The sequence below is a fragment of the Palaemon carinicauda genome, chromosome 1 (genome assembly GCF_036898095.1).
Source record: "Palaemon carinicauda isolate YSFRI2023 chromosome 1, ASM3689809v2, whole genome shotgun sequence".
Classification (NCBI taxonomy): domain Eukaryota; kingdom Metazoa; phylum Arthropoda; class Malacostraca; order Decapoda; family Palaemonidae; genus Palaemon; species Palaemon carinicauda.
The window spans coordinates 99,304,252-99,322,784 of NC_090725.1; the positions used below are offsets into that span (position 1 = coordinate 99,304,252).

The window sequence follows — 18,533 nt, forward strand, 5'->3', positions numbered from 1 at the left end:
GATAATGTGTATTTTTCCTAATCATATAAACCTGAGCTCTTTACTTAAACTTTCCTGCCGTCACCAACCCCGAACGTAAGTTACAGCTGCAATCCAATTGAGGTAACAGTGAGCTACAAGGGAGGCAGTCGCCTCCCCACTGCTTGGTAAAAGTTTTAACTGTCGTATTCCAGCTTCACTGTTATCTTTCTCCCATAGTAAAAAAAACTCAGGTTTTTGTGATTAAGAAAAATATAATTTTTGTTTATGATTTATAATATTTTTTATCCTTTCTTTATTCTACATATGTCAGATGGACCCCTGTATGTAAGGGAATTACAGTAGTTCATTTTTTTTTTGAAAATTATAGATCTCTTAGAAAGGCATTTAATATGAACTGTCAAGAAAACTTGTATCAGAAATATGGTATTGTATATGGGGTTTTATAAGATATCTAGGTGATTTTTTAAGAGGTTAATTCATGTTTAGTCAATTTGTATTCTGAGTCATGAGTCTTGGAAACATTTAACAACTTTATATGAGGTATGACTGTATAGGACACTTGAATACAGGAAGGAAATCGACTTAATGAAATGAAAATATGGTAGTGATAGTGATATTTATGAATAGTTTTTATCTATCATTAAACATTTTCTTTGTTGTTACTATTTCCAGAGGGTGATGGTAGTATTACAAGCATTGAAGCTATTGGAAACAGTGTTAAAGACAGACTTATAGCCGAAGAAACGCGTTCTAGACAGAGTATGAATAACCTTTTAGAGACGAGCAGTACAGCATCTGGTAAGTAACATACTGTATGTCTGTTTAATTAATTTGGCCAATTTTCTCATACAGGAAAAATCATTTTTGTGAAGAAGGAAAAGCTCGACTACATAGTTAGTAGGTTGGCCAGGGCACCAGCCGCCCATTGAGATACTACCACTAGAGAGGTATTGGATCCTTTGACTGGCCAGACAGTAATGCATTGGATCCCTCTCTCTGGTTACGGCTTATTTTTTCTATGCCTACACTTACACAGAATAGTCTGGCCTATTCTTTACATATTCTCGTCTTTCCTCATACACCTGATAACAATGAGATACTAAACACTTCTTCACCCAAGGGGTTAATTACTGTACTGCAATTTGTTCAGTGTACTTTCCTCTTGGTAAGGGTAGAAGAGACACTTTAGCTATGGTAAGCAGCTCTTCTAGGAGGAGGGCAATCCAAAATTAAACCATTATTCTCTAGTCTTGGGTAGTGCCATAGCCTCTGTACCATGGTCTTCCACTGTTTTGGGTTAGAGTTCTCTTGCTTGAGAGTACACTCGGGCACACTATTCTATCTTATTATTTTTTTTTTCTTCCTCTTGTTTTTTTAAATGGTGTGTTGGGCAGGCTTAATAGAAGGGCCATGGATGCCTGGTGGTTTATCAAGAGGTTGTCTTTTCCTTTTCTGATTCTTTTTCTTCTTAAAACCATCCTTACTCTCCTCCCTTCAGTTGAAGTGGCTATCCTGGAGGGTATTTAGCTTTGCATGGTGTATCAGCTCCTCCATGTTGACCAGTTTTTCCGACTTTTTACTAGTCTATGGGTTTCATCAATCACATATAATTCTGTACATATTGTTTTTGTTATAATTCTTGTTAATCTAGTTTTTAAGTATGATGTCTCTTTTATTTCTATTAATTCTTATGCTGTCTGGAGACATTGAGCAAAATCCGGGACCAGTATGTCCTAGATTTAGTCAGTGTCGTCTTCTGTATTGCAATATTCGTGGTCTTCTTGCAAATATCCAAGACCTTCCAGTTGCGTCCAGACAGTATGATATTCTTTTGTGCTTAGAAAATTTGGCTTCTAATATGAGGCACTCATCTGAGCTCCTTATAACTGGTTTTAAGAAGCCAATAATGTTGAAACGTGATGCCATCCCTAGGGCCAGGGGAATGGCGGTGCATTTCAGGACCGAGTACCCTGCTTCTCATAAGTCCTGTTATCAATTTGGATGTCATGAGATTCAGGTAATAAAAGTTTGTGGCAGGCATAACAACTTTTATTTGTGTTCGATCCACCGGAATCCAGACATGGATGATTCTATCTTCGATTGTCTTCTTACCATTATGGCTAAGATACAAGAAGATGATAGAAAGGCTTCTTTTGTCTTTGTTGGTGATTTTAATGCTCACCATAGGGAGTGGTTAAGTTCTATCTCACCTACCGATCGCCATGGCTTAAGAGCTTTAGACTTTGCCACTGAATCAGGCTGTGAGCAAATCATAAATGAAGCTACTCACAGGTCTGGTAATTGCTTGGACCTAGTATACACTGACTCCCCTGGCATTATAACTAGTTGGGTTGGTTCTCCAGTCGGGACATCTGATTATGCCTTGATTTCATTAGTAGTGAAGATTGAGCAGCCTGTCCCTGATATATCATACTCTTGTAAAATTTATATGAAATCCCAAGCAGACTGGAATGGGATTTAGCATGATCTTTTGTGCTTGAATTGGTCACAATTATATAGTAGTGTAGATCCTGTTGTCCCTTTAAATGAGAATCTTGTCAACATAATTGATAAGCATATCCCTTCTCGTGTGTCATGGTACCGAGTGATGATTGTAGACGTGCTTATCTGGAGAAGCAGGAGGCCTATCATCTTTTGACCTGGAACAACTATACTCAGCTTCGAGCTTTTGCTCAGAGAGTTTATGCCTCAACTGAAAAGGAGTACAATTTAACCATAAAAGAAACCCTTTCTGGTACAACTCGGGAACATAAATGGTGGTCTACCCTTAAATCTGCACTCTTTGCTGTAGATGCAACAGTTCCTCCTTTACTTAAACCAGATGGCTCAGTCATTTACTGTCCAAAGGAAAAGGCAACCCTTTTGGCTGATGTTTTTGACAGTAAACAGAGTAATGAAAAACTTGAACTTCCTCATTCCTGTTTTCCTGAGACTAAACTAACTAGTTTAGCTTTTGATCTCGTGAGATTAAAGCTCTGTTGATGGACCTTGATGCTTATGGAGGTGTAGACCCAAATGGTATTTTTCCTTTGTTTTTTATAAAGACAGCAGATTTCTTAGCTCCAAAGTTATTTGTTATTTTGCGCAAGTTAGCAAGAAGAGGAGCTTTTAGCACTTGTTGGAGAATTGGTAATGTTACTCCTCTATGTAAATGTGTTTGTGGTAGCTCAAGTCCCACTGATTACCGCCCAATTTCCATAACTCCCATATTATCTAAAGTTTTTGAATGTCTTCTGGCAAAACATCTTAATAGGTTTGCTGAAGGTAATCATCTATTCCCTAGTTTGCAATTTGGTTTTCGTAAAGGCCTTGGAGCATGTGATGCCCTTCTTACAATCTCCAATGCTGTACAGAAATCCCTTGATTGTGGTCAGGAAGTTCGTATGATTGGCCTTGATTTTAGTGCTGCCTTTGACCGTGTTAATCATGAGGCCCTTGTTTTCAAACTCAAACAGGTGAGAGTGGGTGGGTCGTTTCTTAGCATTATTATTGATTTTTTAAGTAATAGATCTCAAAGAGTTATTATTCAGGGGCACCATAGTGAGTATAGGAATGTGATATCCGGTGTTCCACAGGGTAGTGTTCTTGGCCCATTACTTTTCATACTATATACACATGACATGTGGTTTGGCCTAGAAAACAAGCTTGTTGCATATGCAGATGATGCTACTCTTTGCATCAATTCCATCCCCTGAATGTAGATCTGGGGTTGGTGAATCCCTTAATAGATTTAGCTAAAATTATTGCATGGTGCAAATTATGGGATATGAAGTTGAATCCTAACAAAACTCAAAGTATGATTGTAAGTAGGTCAAGGACGGTGGCTCCTCAACATCCGGATCTCAGTATTGATAACGTTTCTTTAAATTTATATGATTCTTTTAAAATTTTAGGTGTGATTCTCGATAGCAAATTTACTTTGGAGAAACACATTAGGTCTGTGTCTTCTTCAGTTGCACAAAAAATAGGCTTATTGAGAAAGTCTTATAAGATTTTTGGTGATCAATCTATTCTGAAGAAGTGTTTTAATTCTTTCCTTCTACTTTGTTTTGAGTATTGTTCTCCTGTCTGGTGTTCAGTTGCTGATTCTCATCTTAATTTGTTGGACAGAAACTTACATACATACATATACCAAGGCACTTCCCCCAATTTTGGGGGGTAGCCAACATTGAACAAATAAAACAGAAAAGGGGACCTCTCCTCTCTATGTTCCTCCTAGCCTGACAAGGGACTCGACCGTGTTCGGCTGGTACTGCTAGGGGTGGCACAGCCCATCCTCTCCCGTTGTCCACCACAGATGAAGCTTCATAACGCTGAATACCCTACTGCTGCTACCTCCGCGGTCATCCAAGGCACTGGAGGAAGCAGCAGGGCCTACCGGAACTGCGTCACAATCGCTCGCCATTCATTCCTATTTCTAGCATGCTCTCTTGCCTCTCTCACATCTATCGTCCTATCACCCAAAGCTTCATTCACTCCATCCATCCACCCAAACCTTGGCCTTCCTCTTGTACTTCTCCCATCAACTCTTGCATTTATCACCTTTTTTTAGCAGACATCCATTTTCCATTCTCTCAACTTGGCCAAACCACTTCAAAACATTCATATCCACTCAAGCTGTTAACTCATTTCTTACACCCGTTCTCACCCTCACTACTTCGTTCCTAACCCTATCTACTCGAGATACACCAGCCATACTCCTTAGACACTTCATCTCAAACACATTCAATTTCTGTCTCTCCGTCACTTTCATTCCCCACAATCCATACATCACAGTTGGTACAATCACTTTCTCATACAGAACTCTCTTTACATTCATGCCCAACCCTCTATTTTTTACTACTCCCTTAACTGCCCCCAACACTTTGCATCCTTCATTCACTCTCTTGATGTACATCTGCTTCCACTCCACCATTTATTGCAACAACAGACCCCAAGTACTTAAACTGATCCACCTCCTCAAGTAACTCCATTCAACCTCGCACCACCTTCCCTTCTCGCACATCTCATAACCTTACTTTTACCCACATTAACTCTCAACTTCCTTCTCTCACACACCCTTCCAAATTCTGTCACTAATCGGTGAAGCTTCTCTTCCGCGTCTGCAACCAGTACAGTATCATCCGCAAAGAACAACTGATTTACCTCCCATTCATAGTCATTCTCGTCTACCAGTTTCAATCCTTGTTCAAGCACTCGAGCATTCACCTCTCTCACCACTCCATCAACATACAATTTTACGAAAAGAACTTACCGGGCAGTTATATATGTATAGCTATAGTCTCTGTCGTCTGGTAGATTTTTCAAAACTCGCGGCAACCGCCGAGTGGTGGTTGTCCGGTTAGGTGGTTAACAACCCTTACAGGGTGGTACTTGGAATCATTCCTGTTTTCTGTTCCTCAGATCATCTGTGCCAGTTGAACTGACAACATCGTTGCTGGTCCGCCATCAGGTTTTTCTCTCGCTTTCCCTGTGTCGCTGTATTGGACTTGTTTTTGGTGACGTATACTGACCTGTGGATTGGCAATCGCTTTTGTGATTTATTCTTTTGACTGTTCTTTGAGTACGATGTCTGATAAGCTACATTTTCGAGTGTGTGTGAATGAGGAATGGAAGGTGAGGTTACCGAAAGTTTCGGTGGACCCTCACACTGTTTGTTTGGGGTGCAGGGGTTTTGAGTGTGACCTGGATAAAAGGTGAAAAGAATGTGAGGTTTTGGATGATAAGAAATGGTTGGAAATGAAACGCTATGTGCGTAGGTTAGAATTGGATAAAGTCAGGAGGGCTTCTAAATCTAAATCTAAGTCTGCTAGTGATGTTAGCCTAGACATTTCTTTTGACCCCTCAATTCCTAAATCTTCTGTAGAAGTTGAACTCTCTCCTGAGGTAGTAGCCCCTGCTCCTTCTACAGGAACGGTAACTGTGGATGACCCTCAGTACGCCAGGATGGCATCTGAGATGAAGGCTCGTAAGGACCAGCTTGCAGCCTTGAAAGGTAAGAGTGCAAGTGAAATTAGTGCTTGTGAAAGTGCAGTGAAGGTGGCGACTGATCGAACCTGTCACGCCCCTAGGTCTAGACATTTACCAAGCTCCCAAGACCAAGGGAGAAGGTACGTCGACGGCCGCAAGGGAGTGAGAGGTAGGTATCCTCGGTCAGCCGTTGCCTCAAACAGTCCTGTTGCTATTTCCCAGACTGCTCATGGCTGCCACGGAAAAGGCGTGTCGGAAGTGATAGTGTCTTCCCCGAGCCCCTCTCCTAGACGCAGATGGCAGTATGAGGCTTCGAGGCCGACCAAGAGAAGGTGGATACAGCAAGCTGACCAGACCCGTTCTCGCTCTCCCCTTTCGAGTAGATGGAGTAGCCCGGAACCTTTTCCTTCCGACGATGACTGGAACGCCTCTCCAGCGAATAGATCTAAACCTAGATCGGACGTTTCTCCGCAGGACGATGGAAGGAAGGAGAGGTTTCCTCTTCCTTCAGGTTACAGGGGACTCTCGAGAGAACCTTTTCCTGCTACCAGCGTGACTCGGCAGCCTTCGCCTTCGGAATCGTGAGACCCAGCAGCGGTTGCGAAATCTTTCATGACAACTGGTGTCACTTGTTCAGGCTTTTAGCCGCCCTCCCTCCCAGTCGGGCAGACGTAAGGACGATAAATTACCAGTGAAGAAATCAGCTAGTAAGAGGGAACGGAGTTCCTCTCCCTTGCAGGACGACAAACAGCACCGTTCTCGCGGTGAAGGGAGGATACGTCATTCCTCTCCCAGGGAAACGCGCTGCGATTCGTCAAGCGCTCGACGCCGTGTTTCTCCTTCTTCTGGACGACAACAGGACGCATACGACTCTCGTCGTCAGGACGCTTACGACTCCCGCTCGCGACATCAGGACACATCCAGCCTGCCTCTCCAGGACTCTTCCATCTCGCAACATCAGAACGCATTCAGCTCTCGACGCAAGGACGCATCCAGCTTTCTACGACAGGACGGATCCTTCTCTTGACGCAAGGACGCTTCAAGTGCTCGACGCCAGGACGTAACCAGTTCTCGGCGCCAGGACGCACGCGTTTCCCGATGTCAGGAAGCATCCAGTCCTCGCCAACAGGACGCATCCGGCGATCTGCTTTACTCCTCTGGTGCAGGTGAACAGCTGGAAGGAAATGATCCTTATGCACGTCGGATTGAAAGTAATCTGGATGTGAAAGAAACCTCTGACTTAGTTCCTTCAGCCCAAAGGGAGACAGAGTTGGAAGGAATGCAAGACTTGGAGGATATTTCGGAGGATGTAGATAAACCTGCTAATGTGGCTGCTGACTATAAGCTTCTCTCTCGCTCCCTCCTTAAGCTGTATGGAGAGGAGTTTAAACCTGCTGCCCCTCGTTCTCCTCAGTTGCAGTTCATCAGGAAGAAGTCGAAGAAGCAGTCAGCTTTCATCAAGATGAAACTGTCGATTTCAGAAAAGAAGGCTCTCGCTAGGATCGATGACTGGCTGAAAGAGCGTAGGCAAGCAGTGAAGACCACCTTCTCGTTTCCACCAGCTCGACTTGCATCTAAGGCAGGCATGTGGTATGAAACTGGAGAAGCTCTTGGCCTGGGAGTACCCGTCTCCTCCCCGGGGGACTTCTCCGGCATTGTAGATTCATCCAGGAGACATGCCCTTAACTCGGCTAAGGTGATGTGGTCTATGTCGGAGCTGGACCACCTCGTCAAGGGAATCTTCCGATCCTTCGAAGTGTTCAGCTTTTTAGACTGGGCTCTTGGAACACTGGCCAGGAAAGCAGAACTCTTACAAGCCACAGGGACAGAAGACCTAACCAGTATTACAGTATGTCCTGTATGGATAAGGCTCTTAGAGATGGGGAAAACGAGTTGGCTTCCCTGTTCTCTGCGGGAATTCTGAAAAAGAGGGCTCTATTATTTCTTCACGTCCAAAGCGGTTACTGTCGCACAGAAGGCGGAGCTCCTATACGCCCCTCTCTCGGAACATCTTTTTGCTGAGTCCCTAGTCAGGGACATTACCCTTTCGCTGGCACAAAAGGCTATGCAGGACCTCTTGTCGCACTCCGCAAGGAAGGCTTTACCGGGGAATCCGTCATCCTTGAAGAAGGAGGAGAGGAAAGTTCAGCAGCACTTTTGGGGTATAGCCCCTACTAGGACGGAGTTCAGAGGAAGAAGGCAGGAGATGGGCAGTAGAGCGAACAGAGGGTCGTTCAGGGGCCGCGCTAGGAAATGAAGCTCAAGTCCTCCAGACAGTGGTAGGAGCAAGGCTGTCACACTTTTGGCACGCCAGGAAGAAAAGAGGGGCAGATGTCTGGTCCCTCTCGGTCATCAGAGAGGGTTACAAGATCCCCCTCTTGAAGAAGCCTCCACTTTCAAGAACACCAATAGCCTTAGTGGCGCAATACTTGGACACTGTGAAGCAAGGGGCGCTACTGGAGCTGGTGAACCAGATTCTGGAAAAGGGAGCGATAGAACCAGTCCTGGAACTAGCTTCCCCAGGGTTCTACAATCGCCTGTTTCTGGTGCCCAAGAGCTCAGGTGGTTGGAGACCCGTTCTAGATGTCAGCACACTGAACGTCTTTGTAGAAAAGACAAAGTTTACAATGGAGACGTCTCAGTCGGTGCTGGCAGCGGTCCGTCCAGGCGACTGGATGGTGTCTCTGGACTTACAAGATGCTTTCTTTCATATCCCCATCCATCCGACTTCAAGGAAGTTCCTAAGGTTCGTAGTCCAGGGCAAGTGCTTCCAATTCAAGGCCCTTTGTTTCGCCCTCAACACGGCCCCTCAAGTTTTCACCAGAGTAATGGCAAACGTGGCAGGATGGCTTCATCAAGAGGGGATAAGAGTATCCCTATACCTGGACGATTGGCTGATAAGATCCCGGTTGAGGAACAGGTGTCTGGACGACTTATGCAAGACTTTTATGATGACCCAAGAACTGGGTCTCATCATCAACAAGGAGAAGTCCCAGATTGAACCGAGTCAGATGATTCTTTATTTGGGGGTAGTTCTGGACTCAGTTCGTTTTCGGGCTTCTCCCTCCCAAGAAAGGCAAACCAGGTGCCTCGAGAAGGTGCAGGAATTCCTGGGGAGACAGAAGTGCTCGGTGAGGGATTGGATGAGTTTGCTGGGCACCCTCTCCTCGCACGAGCAGTTTGTCGCCCTGGGAAGATTGCATCTCAGACCCCTACAACACTTCCTTTCAAGAGTATGGGACATGAAGAATCAGGGGGACTCCTTTTCCTTCCCCATTCCTGCAGATCAAAAGACATCTGAGTTGGTGGTTGGATCCATCGATTTTAGGGGAAGGAATCTCCCTGTTCAGGAAGAACCCAGACCTAGTGTTGTTATCAGACTCTTCGGAGTCAGGAGGGGGAGTAACAATGGGGAGCAGGGAGGTTTCAGGCTCTTGGGAAGTGGAACAGAGCAAATGGCACATCAACAGGAAAGAGTTGATGGCCATTCTGTTAGGATTGAAGGCCTTCAAAGACTCTGTCTCGGGGAGGATAGTAGAAGTCAATTCAGACAACACCACGGCCTTGGCTTACATCAAGAAGCAAGGAGGAACTCACTCTCTGTCCCTGTAAGAAACAGCAAGAGAGCTCCTTCTGTGGACGAAGGAGAATGGTGTAGAGCTTTTAACAAGATTCGTACAGGGACAGAAGAATGTAAGAGCAGACATGCTCAGCAGGAAAGGGCAAGTTCTGACCACAGAATGGACCCTCAACCATCAGGTTTGCCAGAGACTGTGGAAGTTATGGGGGAGGCCTTCAATAGACCTCTTCGCCTCCAACCAGAACAAGAGAATCCCCAATACTGCTCCCTAGTCCCGGACAAGGAAGCAATAGCAGTAGACGCCTTCTTGATGGACTGGACAGGGATGGACACTTATGCGTTCCCCCCGTTCAAGATTACCAGCCTAGTCATCAAGAAATTCACTCTCCTCGAGGCAGGGAGAATGATCTTGATAGCTCCATTCTGGCCAGCAAGAGAATGGTTCACAGAGGTTGTGGAGATGTTAGTGGACTTTCCGAGAAGCCTTTCTCCATGTCCAAAGCTTCTTAAACAGCCCCACTTCAAGAGGTATCATCAAAACCCCCTGGCTCTTCAACTGACTGCCTTCAGACTATCGAGAAGCTTGTCAGAGCGAGAGGCTTTTCTACACAAGCTGCAAGAGCAATCGCCAGAGCGAGGAGGGTCTCTTCACAGAGAGTCTACCAATCGAAGTGTTAGACCTTTAGATCGTGGTGTAAGCAGCGCAAAGTGTCTTCAACCACCACCTCTGTGAGCCAGATAGCTGATTTTCTGTTGGTCCTCTGGCAAGACTCTAAGCTGGCCGTATCCACTATAAAAGGATACAGGAGTATGCTTTCGGCTGTCTTTAGGCACAGAGGCATAGATTTAACGCAAGATAGAGACTTGAAGGATCTCTCAAAGTCGTTTGAAACGACTAAACAGACTCAATTGAGACCACCGGTTTGGAATTTGGATGTGGTTTTGAAGTTCTTATGCAGCAGGCAGTTCGAGCCCATCTCGCAAGCGACTCTTAGAGGGTCAGCAAGATTCATGCTATTGAGAAGCAGGTGGGCTTCAACCAGGATGGAGCAGTATGTGTGTTAAGGCTTGACTTCCTCGCTAAGAATGAGAACCCATCCAAACCCTGGCCTGGGACGTTTGAGGTTCCTAACCTCACAAATGTAGTGGGCCAAGAGGAGGAGAGACTTCTCTGCCCAGTTAGAGCCCTCAGGGCATATTTATCACGAACAAAGAATTTAAATGGTGCATCCAGTTCTTTATGGTGTTCGGTAAAGGATCCACAAAAGCCCCTCTCGAAGAATGCGTTATCATTCTTCTTGAGGGAGACAATAAGAGAAGCTCACCTCTTATGTGAAGAGGAGAACTTCTGTCTGTTAAAAGTAAAGGCTCACGAGGTGATAGCCATTGCGACTTCACTGACATATCGGAAGAATATGCAGTTAAGAAAAATATAATGGACGCAACGTTCTGGAGAAGCAACTCTGTGTTCGCTTCTCATTAGCGCAGGGAGGTAAGAGTGGACTATGAAAAGTGTTACATTTTGGGCCCATACGTAGCTACTGCTTCTGTATTGGGTAAAGGAGTTACTACCTCCCCTCAACCTTAACTATTGTATGGTATGCCTGTAATTGGGTTTGTGTTTTTATGGTTGTCTGAGGATACTGACTTGTGGGAACAGCGCCCTCAGTCTAGCTAGATAAGTAAGATATCTAGTCTGCAAGGTTAGGTGGTCAGGTTGAGTAAGGTTGCAGATAATAAAAAGGGGGATAGGTAGTGCAGAAGTCTAGTCACATTGTTGGTCTCGCTCCGTTTGACAGACTCGATTGAGTTGTTTCAGCGTAACAGGTAAGGAATCAAGGTGTTTACCTACGACTTATAGTTGTTTTCCAACGATGTTGGCTGTCTTTCACCCACCTCCAAATGTGTGAGTCAGCTATATATATAACTGCCAGGTAAGTTCTATTCGTAAAAATGAAGTTTTTATGATAAAACAAAGTTTTATGAATACTTATCTGGCAGTTATATATATATTTAAAGTCCCACCCACCTCCCCTCAGGAGACAGGTCTGGCAAGAGATGATCTGAGGAATAGAAAACGGGAATGATTCCAAGTACCACCCTGTAAGGGTTGTTAACCACCTAACCAGACAACCACCACTCGGCGGTTGCCGCGAGTTTTGAAAAATCTGTCGGACAACAGAGACTATAGCTATATATATATATAACTGCCAGGTAAGTATTCATAAAACTTTGTTTTATCATAAAAACTTCATGTTAAACAACCATGGCAACATCACACATCCCTGTCTCAGCCCCACTCTGACCGGAAACCAATCGCTCACTTCATTTCCTATCCTAACACATGCTGTACTACCTTTGTAGAAACTTTTCACTGCTTGCAACAACCTTCCACCAACTGCATATAACCTCATCACATTCCACATTGCTTCCCTATCAACTTTATCTTACGCTTTCTCCAGATCCATAAACGCAACATACACCTCCTTACCTTTTGCTAAATATTTCTCGCATATCTGCCTAACTGTAAAAATCTGATTCATACAACCCCTACCTCTTCTAAAACCACCCTGTACTTCTAAGATTGCATTCTCTGTTTTATCATTAATCCTATTAATCAGTACTCTACCATACACTTTTCCAACTACACTCAACAAACTAATACCCCTTGAATTACAACACTCAAGCACATCTCCCTTACCTTTATATAGTGGTACAATACACGCACAAACCCAATCTACTGGTACCATTGACAACACAAAACACATATTAAACAATCTCACCAACCATTCAAGTGCAGTCACACCCCCTTCCTTTAACATCTCAGCTCTCACACCATCCATACCAGATGCTTTTCCTACTCTCATTTCATCTAGTGCTCTCTTCACTTCCTCTCTTGTAATCTCTCTCTCATTCTCATCTCCCATTACCGGCACCTCAACACCTGCAACAGCAATTATATCTGCCTCCCTATTATCCTCAACATTCAGTAAACTTTCAAAATAATCCGCCCACCTTTTCCTTGCCTCCTCTCCTTTTAACAACCTTCCATTTCCATCTTTCACTGTCTCTCCAATTCTTGAACCAGCTGTCCTTACTCTCTTCACTTCTTTCCAAAACTTCATCTTATTCTCTTCATATGACTGACCCAATCCCTGACCCCACCTCAGGTCAGCTCCCCTCTTTGCCTCACTTACCTTGCGCTTTACTTCCACATTTTTCTCTCTATATCTTTCATACTCCTCTACACTATTACTCTGCAGCCATTCTTCAAAAGCCCTCTTTTTCTCTTCCACTTTTACCTTCACTCCTTGATTCCACCATTTACTGCCCTTCCTCATGCTGCCTTTAACAAACTTCTTGCCACACACATCACTTGCAATCCCAACAAAATTTTCTTTTACTAACTTCCACTCCTCCTCTAAATTACCAGTTTCTCTTACTTTCACTTCGTCATATGCCATTTTCAACCTTTCTTGATTACTTTTTACCACCAGTTTTATTAGCTCTTCAACCCTCACTAGCTCCCTTTTACCGCCACCTACTCTATTCTCCCACTCTTTTGCTACAAGTCAGTTTCCTTCCACCAAAAAATGATCAGACATACCGTTAGCCATACCCCTAAACACGTGCATGTTTTTCAATCTTCCAAACATTCTTTTAGTTATAAACACATAATCCATTAACGCCCTTTCTACCACTCTTCCATTTGCCACTCTTACCCATGTATACTTGCTTTTATCTTTCTTTTTGAAAAAGCTAGAACTTATCACACACATATCTACCAGTCTCTCACCACTCATTTCCACCTGGTACGCCATACTTCCCAATGACACCTTCTACCTCTCCATCGCCCACTCTAGCATTTAAGTCACCCATGACAACTACATAATTCCTTCTACCCAGTCCTTCTACACACCTAGTTAATTCATTCCAGAACTCATTCTTCTTCACTTTACACACAACCGGGCCCATACGCACTGACAAAAGCCCAACATTCCCTACCCAACCTAACCCTTACTCACATTAACCTAGATGATATCTCCTTCCATTCCACTACTTTACCTGTCATCCATTCACTCTGCAATAAAGCCACACTTTCTCTTGCTCTTCCCCTTTCATTACCAGACACTCTACCAGACATTTCACCAAACATCACTTCACCTTTCCCTTTTATCTTTGTCTCACACAAAGCCAATATATCCATCCTTCTATTCCTAAACATACTTTCAATCTCACATCTTTTACTCTCTATCGTACCACATCTACACACATTCAAACACCCCCAAACTAGAGTGCGGGCAGCAGTCACTCTCCCCCCCAGTCCATATCTTTGATGTCTCACAGGATTATAATACAGGAGAGGAGGTTCTCAGCCCCCTCGTCCTGTCCCTTTTAGTCGCCTCTTACGACATGCAGGGATACGTTGGCGCTATTCTAATTGCTTTTATGCCCCCGCCACCACAGGGGGCAAGTAATGATGATGATAATAATAATAATGATAATAATAATAAAGGGATTTTGACGAAGGAAAAATCTATTTCTGGGGAGAGACCTGTGACGCCCGGCGAAAAAGTCCTTCTTTGTACTTTTTCTGATATAAATCTTCCAAATATACCAGAGAAAATTAAAAGCATGGAATGCAGAGGTTACAACCCTCGCGCGAGCACCTTGTTGGTGTCGTATATCTAACAAGGGCGTTTGTAAAACACTATTCACAGGCTGTCTTCCATTTAGATAATCCCTTCATCAAAGGGGGAGGGCCGTGACAGGCCCTAGAGAATACAGTTGGGTTACCCTACCGACACCTACCACTCGCGCTCACCAGGTCATCCTTCTGCAAGAACATATGGCTTGGCAAGGAAAGGGTGGGTCCGTACAAAAATAATCGGGAAGGGTTTCGCCGGGCGTCACAGGTCTCTCCCCTGAAATAGATTTTTCCTTCGTCAAAATCCCTTTTCTGGGTCGACCTGTGACGGCCGGCGAAAAAGTACCAGAGAATGCCTTCCAAGCCCAATAAATTAATAACATAATGAGGAGAATACAATCACCATGTACGACAATACTATGATATAATAAAGTAATCGTCCAATTACCAACCAGCCAAATGACATAGGGAACGTAAGGTTAAATAATAATGACGACAAGGAACCAACTGAGTGTCGAATCTCAAAAGGCATCAAACCTTACATGTCTAAGTATATCTAAACATTAAAGGAATGGTAACTACAATAATAGTTAAACCATAGGAATTAAACATGGCAAATATCATAGGGCTAACGAACTACCAAGGAGAGCGGCGACGTGGTGTGAGTGGCGGGTAGGAGGGAGAAGAGAAGAGATGGAAGAAAGGAAGAAGAGGAGATTAATGGGGAGGGATAAGGCTCCCCTCTGCCATCGTCGGCATTTAAGGGCCTGTAAGATCTTTAGATACTGGCGTTTGACAACCATAGGGGATTTCCAACCCGTATATTTTTTAAAATCATCAAAGTCCCTGTTCTGGGAATCATTGTTGGAGGCATCTACTGTCCGTATATCATGAGCCTGGGGAAATGATTCCGGATTAGTATGTTTAATGAAGTAGATGATTTGTTGCCTGATACCGTGAATGGAAATAGTACCTCCTTGTTCCCTGATAACCAAGGGGCCAGACGAGCGGGTGGCAGTTCTAGCTAAAAAGGGGCTTGAGAGTGTGACTGTACATGGAGAAAAATCCTGGGGATGAAGAATAATCTTCCGAGGGGAGCGCCTATTTTGCGGATCCTCATTTTTTAGCTAGGAAAGCTTTGTCTGGAAAAGGAGTACTTCGGCTGAAGGGAGGAAATCTATGTTTTCCGGGTTTTGTGAGAGAGCTGCTAGTTCTGATGTTCCATCACCTGAGGCCATAGCCGTTAGAAATAAAGTCTTCCTAAGAAGAGTGATATAAGAGCAGGATTCATTGTCCGTGTCCATCGCAAGTTTGAGAACACCGTTCAGAGACCAAGAGTCCTTTTGTGGCCGAACCGAAGGTCGAAGCCTAGCACATGTTTTTGGGGTTGATGAGAAATAGGAATCAGCTAGGTTAATGTTGAACCCAACAAGGAAGATCTTCTTCAAAGCTGACTTGATGGTGGTTAAAGTGCTAACTGTTAGGCCTTTGTCAAATAGGAACCTCAAGAAAGAGATGGCTAAATGCGGGGACATACGAGTATGGTCTGCACTCTTAGGGGACCTACTAGTTGTTAACGGCCGAATCATATTGGCGAATTGTCGAGTCCCTTATGTCCTATTCGATGAAGAGATCGTTTTCCCGTTCAATGTTCGCATCTCTACGAGCTGCCAACTTCCTGTAGTCCACAAAGTTAGAGTTTTGGCTATCCTTGAGTAATCTGACACAGTGAGTTTGGATACTCGGGTCAGTTTGAGGAACGGGATCCGGATGGGACTGAGTTTCAACTCGAGGAGGAGAGGAAACCAACTGTTCTTGGCCAGTGAGGTGGTACTAAAGCCACTGCGCCCCGGAAGGAGCGTAGTTTGTGTAAAAGTTTTTAGAAGATTCCCTGGGGGAGATAGGGAAATCTTCTTCTAATGGTTCCAATCCCGGGGTAATGCGTCCATGGCATAAGCCCGAGGGTCCAGGGTTGGGGTCACATAACAAGGAAGTTAGTGATTCATCTGAGTTGCGAATAGATCTACCTGGAGGCCTGGAACGAGCCTGAGTATCCACCGGAATGAAATTATGTCTAGAGACAATTCTGACTCCAGTGGATCCGTCCTGGATAGTGAGTCTGCTCTCACATTCTGGCCTCCCGCTAGGTGAGGTGCTGACAGGAACCAGTTCTCTTCTGTTGCCCAGGCGAAGATAGTGACCAGGATCTGATTCAGGTTGGGTGACTTGGATCCTCCCCTGTTGACGTAGTGTACTGCGTCTGTGCTGTCTGACACTACTCTGATGTGGGTCGACCTCTGAGGAGAGTCTCTCTTCAGGGTCAAGAACACTGCCATGGCTTTGAGAACAATGATATGGGACTGTTTCATGGAGAGAGACCAAGAACCTGAAACATCTGATGTTCGGAGTAATCCCCCCCATCCACTTAGAGACGCGGCTGTATGGAATGTCACTTGTGGAGGTGGGAATTGTAGAGGAACCGATTTGGAGAGGTCCTTCGGTTCGGACCATGGGCGTAGTCTCATTTTCAAGACAGAGGGGATCTTCGAGACCATGTCTCTTATAGGTACTGTAGCTCTCTTTCTCCAAACTCGATTGATGTCTTTGAGTTTGGCTTTTATTAGGAGATCTGTTACTGAAGTGAATTAGAAAAGTCCGAGGATACTTTCTAAGGCTCTTCGGACACCTGTTTGTGTTTTAGAAAATTTTTTGATCTTGGAAACTATTCCTCTTACCTTTTGGAAGGGAGAGACAACGTGTGCTTCGAAAGGTCCCACTGAATGGCTAACCATTCTAAGCGGCCTGATGGTTGCAGGCGAGATTTTTTGGAGATTGACCCGAAATCACAGGTTGTCGAGAAATTGAAGTACAGTACTGTAATTCCTTCGTAGCTCTGTTGCCTTCTATGACCGGCCGGGCCCAAATGAGCCAACCGGCCAGATAAGCAATGATCTGTATCTCTTGGTTCCTGAGTTGTTCTAACACTCTCTCTCCCAGTTTCGTGAATATCCTGGGATCAATGTCGAGGCCAAAGGGCATGTCTTGAACACAAAGGCTTTCCTGCTTAGGCGGAAACCCAGATAAGAAGAGAAGTTTCAAGCTATAGGCGCAAGATAATAGTCGTCGGTAAGATCGACAGAGGTGGTGACGGTCCTACGGGGAAGTAAGGTCCGTACCTGAGAGATAGTCAACATCCGGAACTTGTCGCAGAGAATGTAAGAGTTTAGCTTGACAAGTCCAGGTCCACTCTCAATGCCGACAAGCCTTTCTTCGGAATCGTGAACAGGTGGCATTGGGACTTCAGTGATCGATCCCGTTTGATTGCTTCTTCTTGAGTAACCCTATGGTGTACTCTTTCAGGATGGGAGTGGATTTCTGGGAGAAGGTCACTGGTGGAGGAGGAGGACCTTGTGGCCATTTTCACTTCAAACCTTTAGAGATTATGCTATGAGCCCATAGACCGAAGGTCCAATGGTCTCGAAAATGGTAAAGTCTACCCCCTACCGGGACCACCGCGTTGTGAGGGGGTGAATCTAGGTACTTTCCTTCTCCGAGCCCCCTTTTTCCTAGGTCCGTCTCGATGGCGAGACTGTCTTCTACTCCTGTAGCTTCCTCTCTGGTGTCCACGAGAGGAGCCTGAGGGTTCGGATCTAGGGCTGTATGCAGGTAAAACATCCCAACGGGGTTGGGCTGTGTACCTGGGGAATCAGTGAGGTAGACCACCTGATGAGGGGGATTTGGATGCATAGACGTCGAATCAGAGGAAGGCTGTGATGACGAGTGGGTAACCGACTATCGATTCCTGTCTGATAGAGGCCTCAGACAGAACGTATTTCCCACAACTAACCCGATCAGACCATCAAACGTGTAGGTCGAATTGGAAGGGCAGATCTTGGAATTATCGTACCCCCCAGACTGACAACATCCTGGTCCAGACAGATCGGGCCTGCCCTTTAGGAAATAATACTGTTACCTTCGGTACCTTGTCTAACCTAACCATGGCAATCTCTTTCAATCGAACGAATCCGTTGAACGGGAATTCTAGTACCTGGGAGTAAGATCTAGGTCCCCCAGAGGGAGGACGTCTATGCCATCCAGATTTATGGTACCATCTATATATGGAACATGTAAGGCAAATCTCTATGCGTTGTTTTTATCGAAGGAGGTTACTTCGATATGCCTGGGGCTGTAGGGGGAAACTTCCGAGTTCCTGAACGGATCCGACTCACCACCATACTTTTGAGCTCCGTCATAGCCCCTTGGTTTTCCCTAGAATGTGTTGCTTTTAGCAGTCACGGTTTATGCAGGGTAACATGAACATCAGGATCCATT

The 18,533-nt window shown here is 44.8% G+C and overlaps 1 protein-coding gene across 1 annotated transcript in view; it reads left to right on the forward strand.

Annotated features, from left to right (window-relative positions):
* LOC137650070 (uncharacterized) overlaps positions 1-18,533 on the forward strand; it is a 640,515-nt gene that overhangs the window by 481,870 nt on the left and 140,112 nt on the right. The window contains exon 4 of the mRNA XM_068383141.1: positions 655-780. Within this exon, the coding sequence (XP_068239242.1) occupies positions 655-780 (126 nt within the window). The remainder of the gene's footprint in view (positions 1-654; positions 781-18,533) is intronic.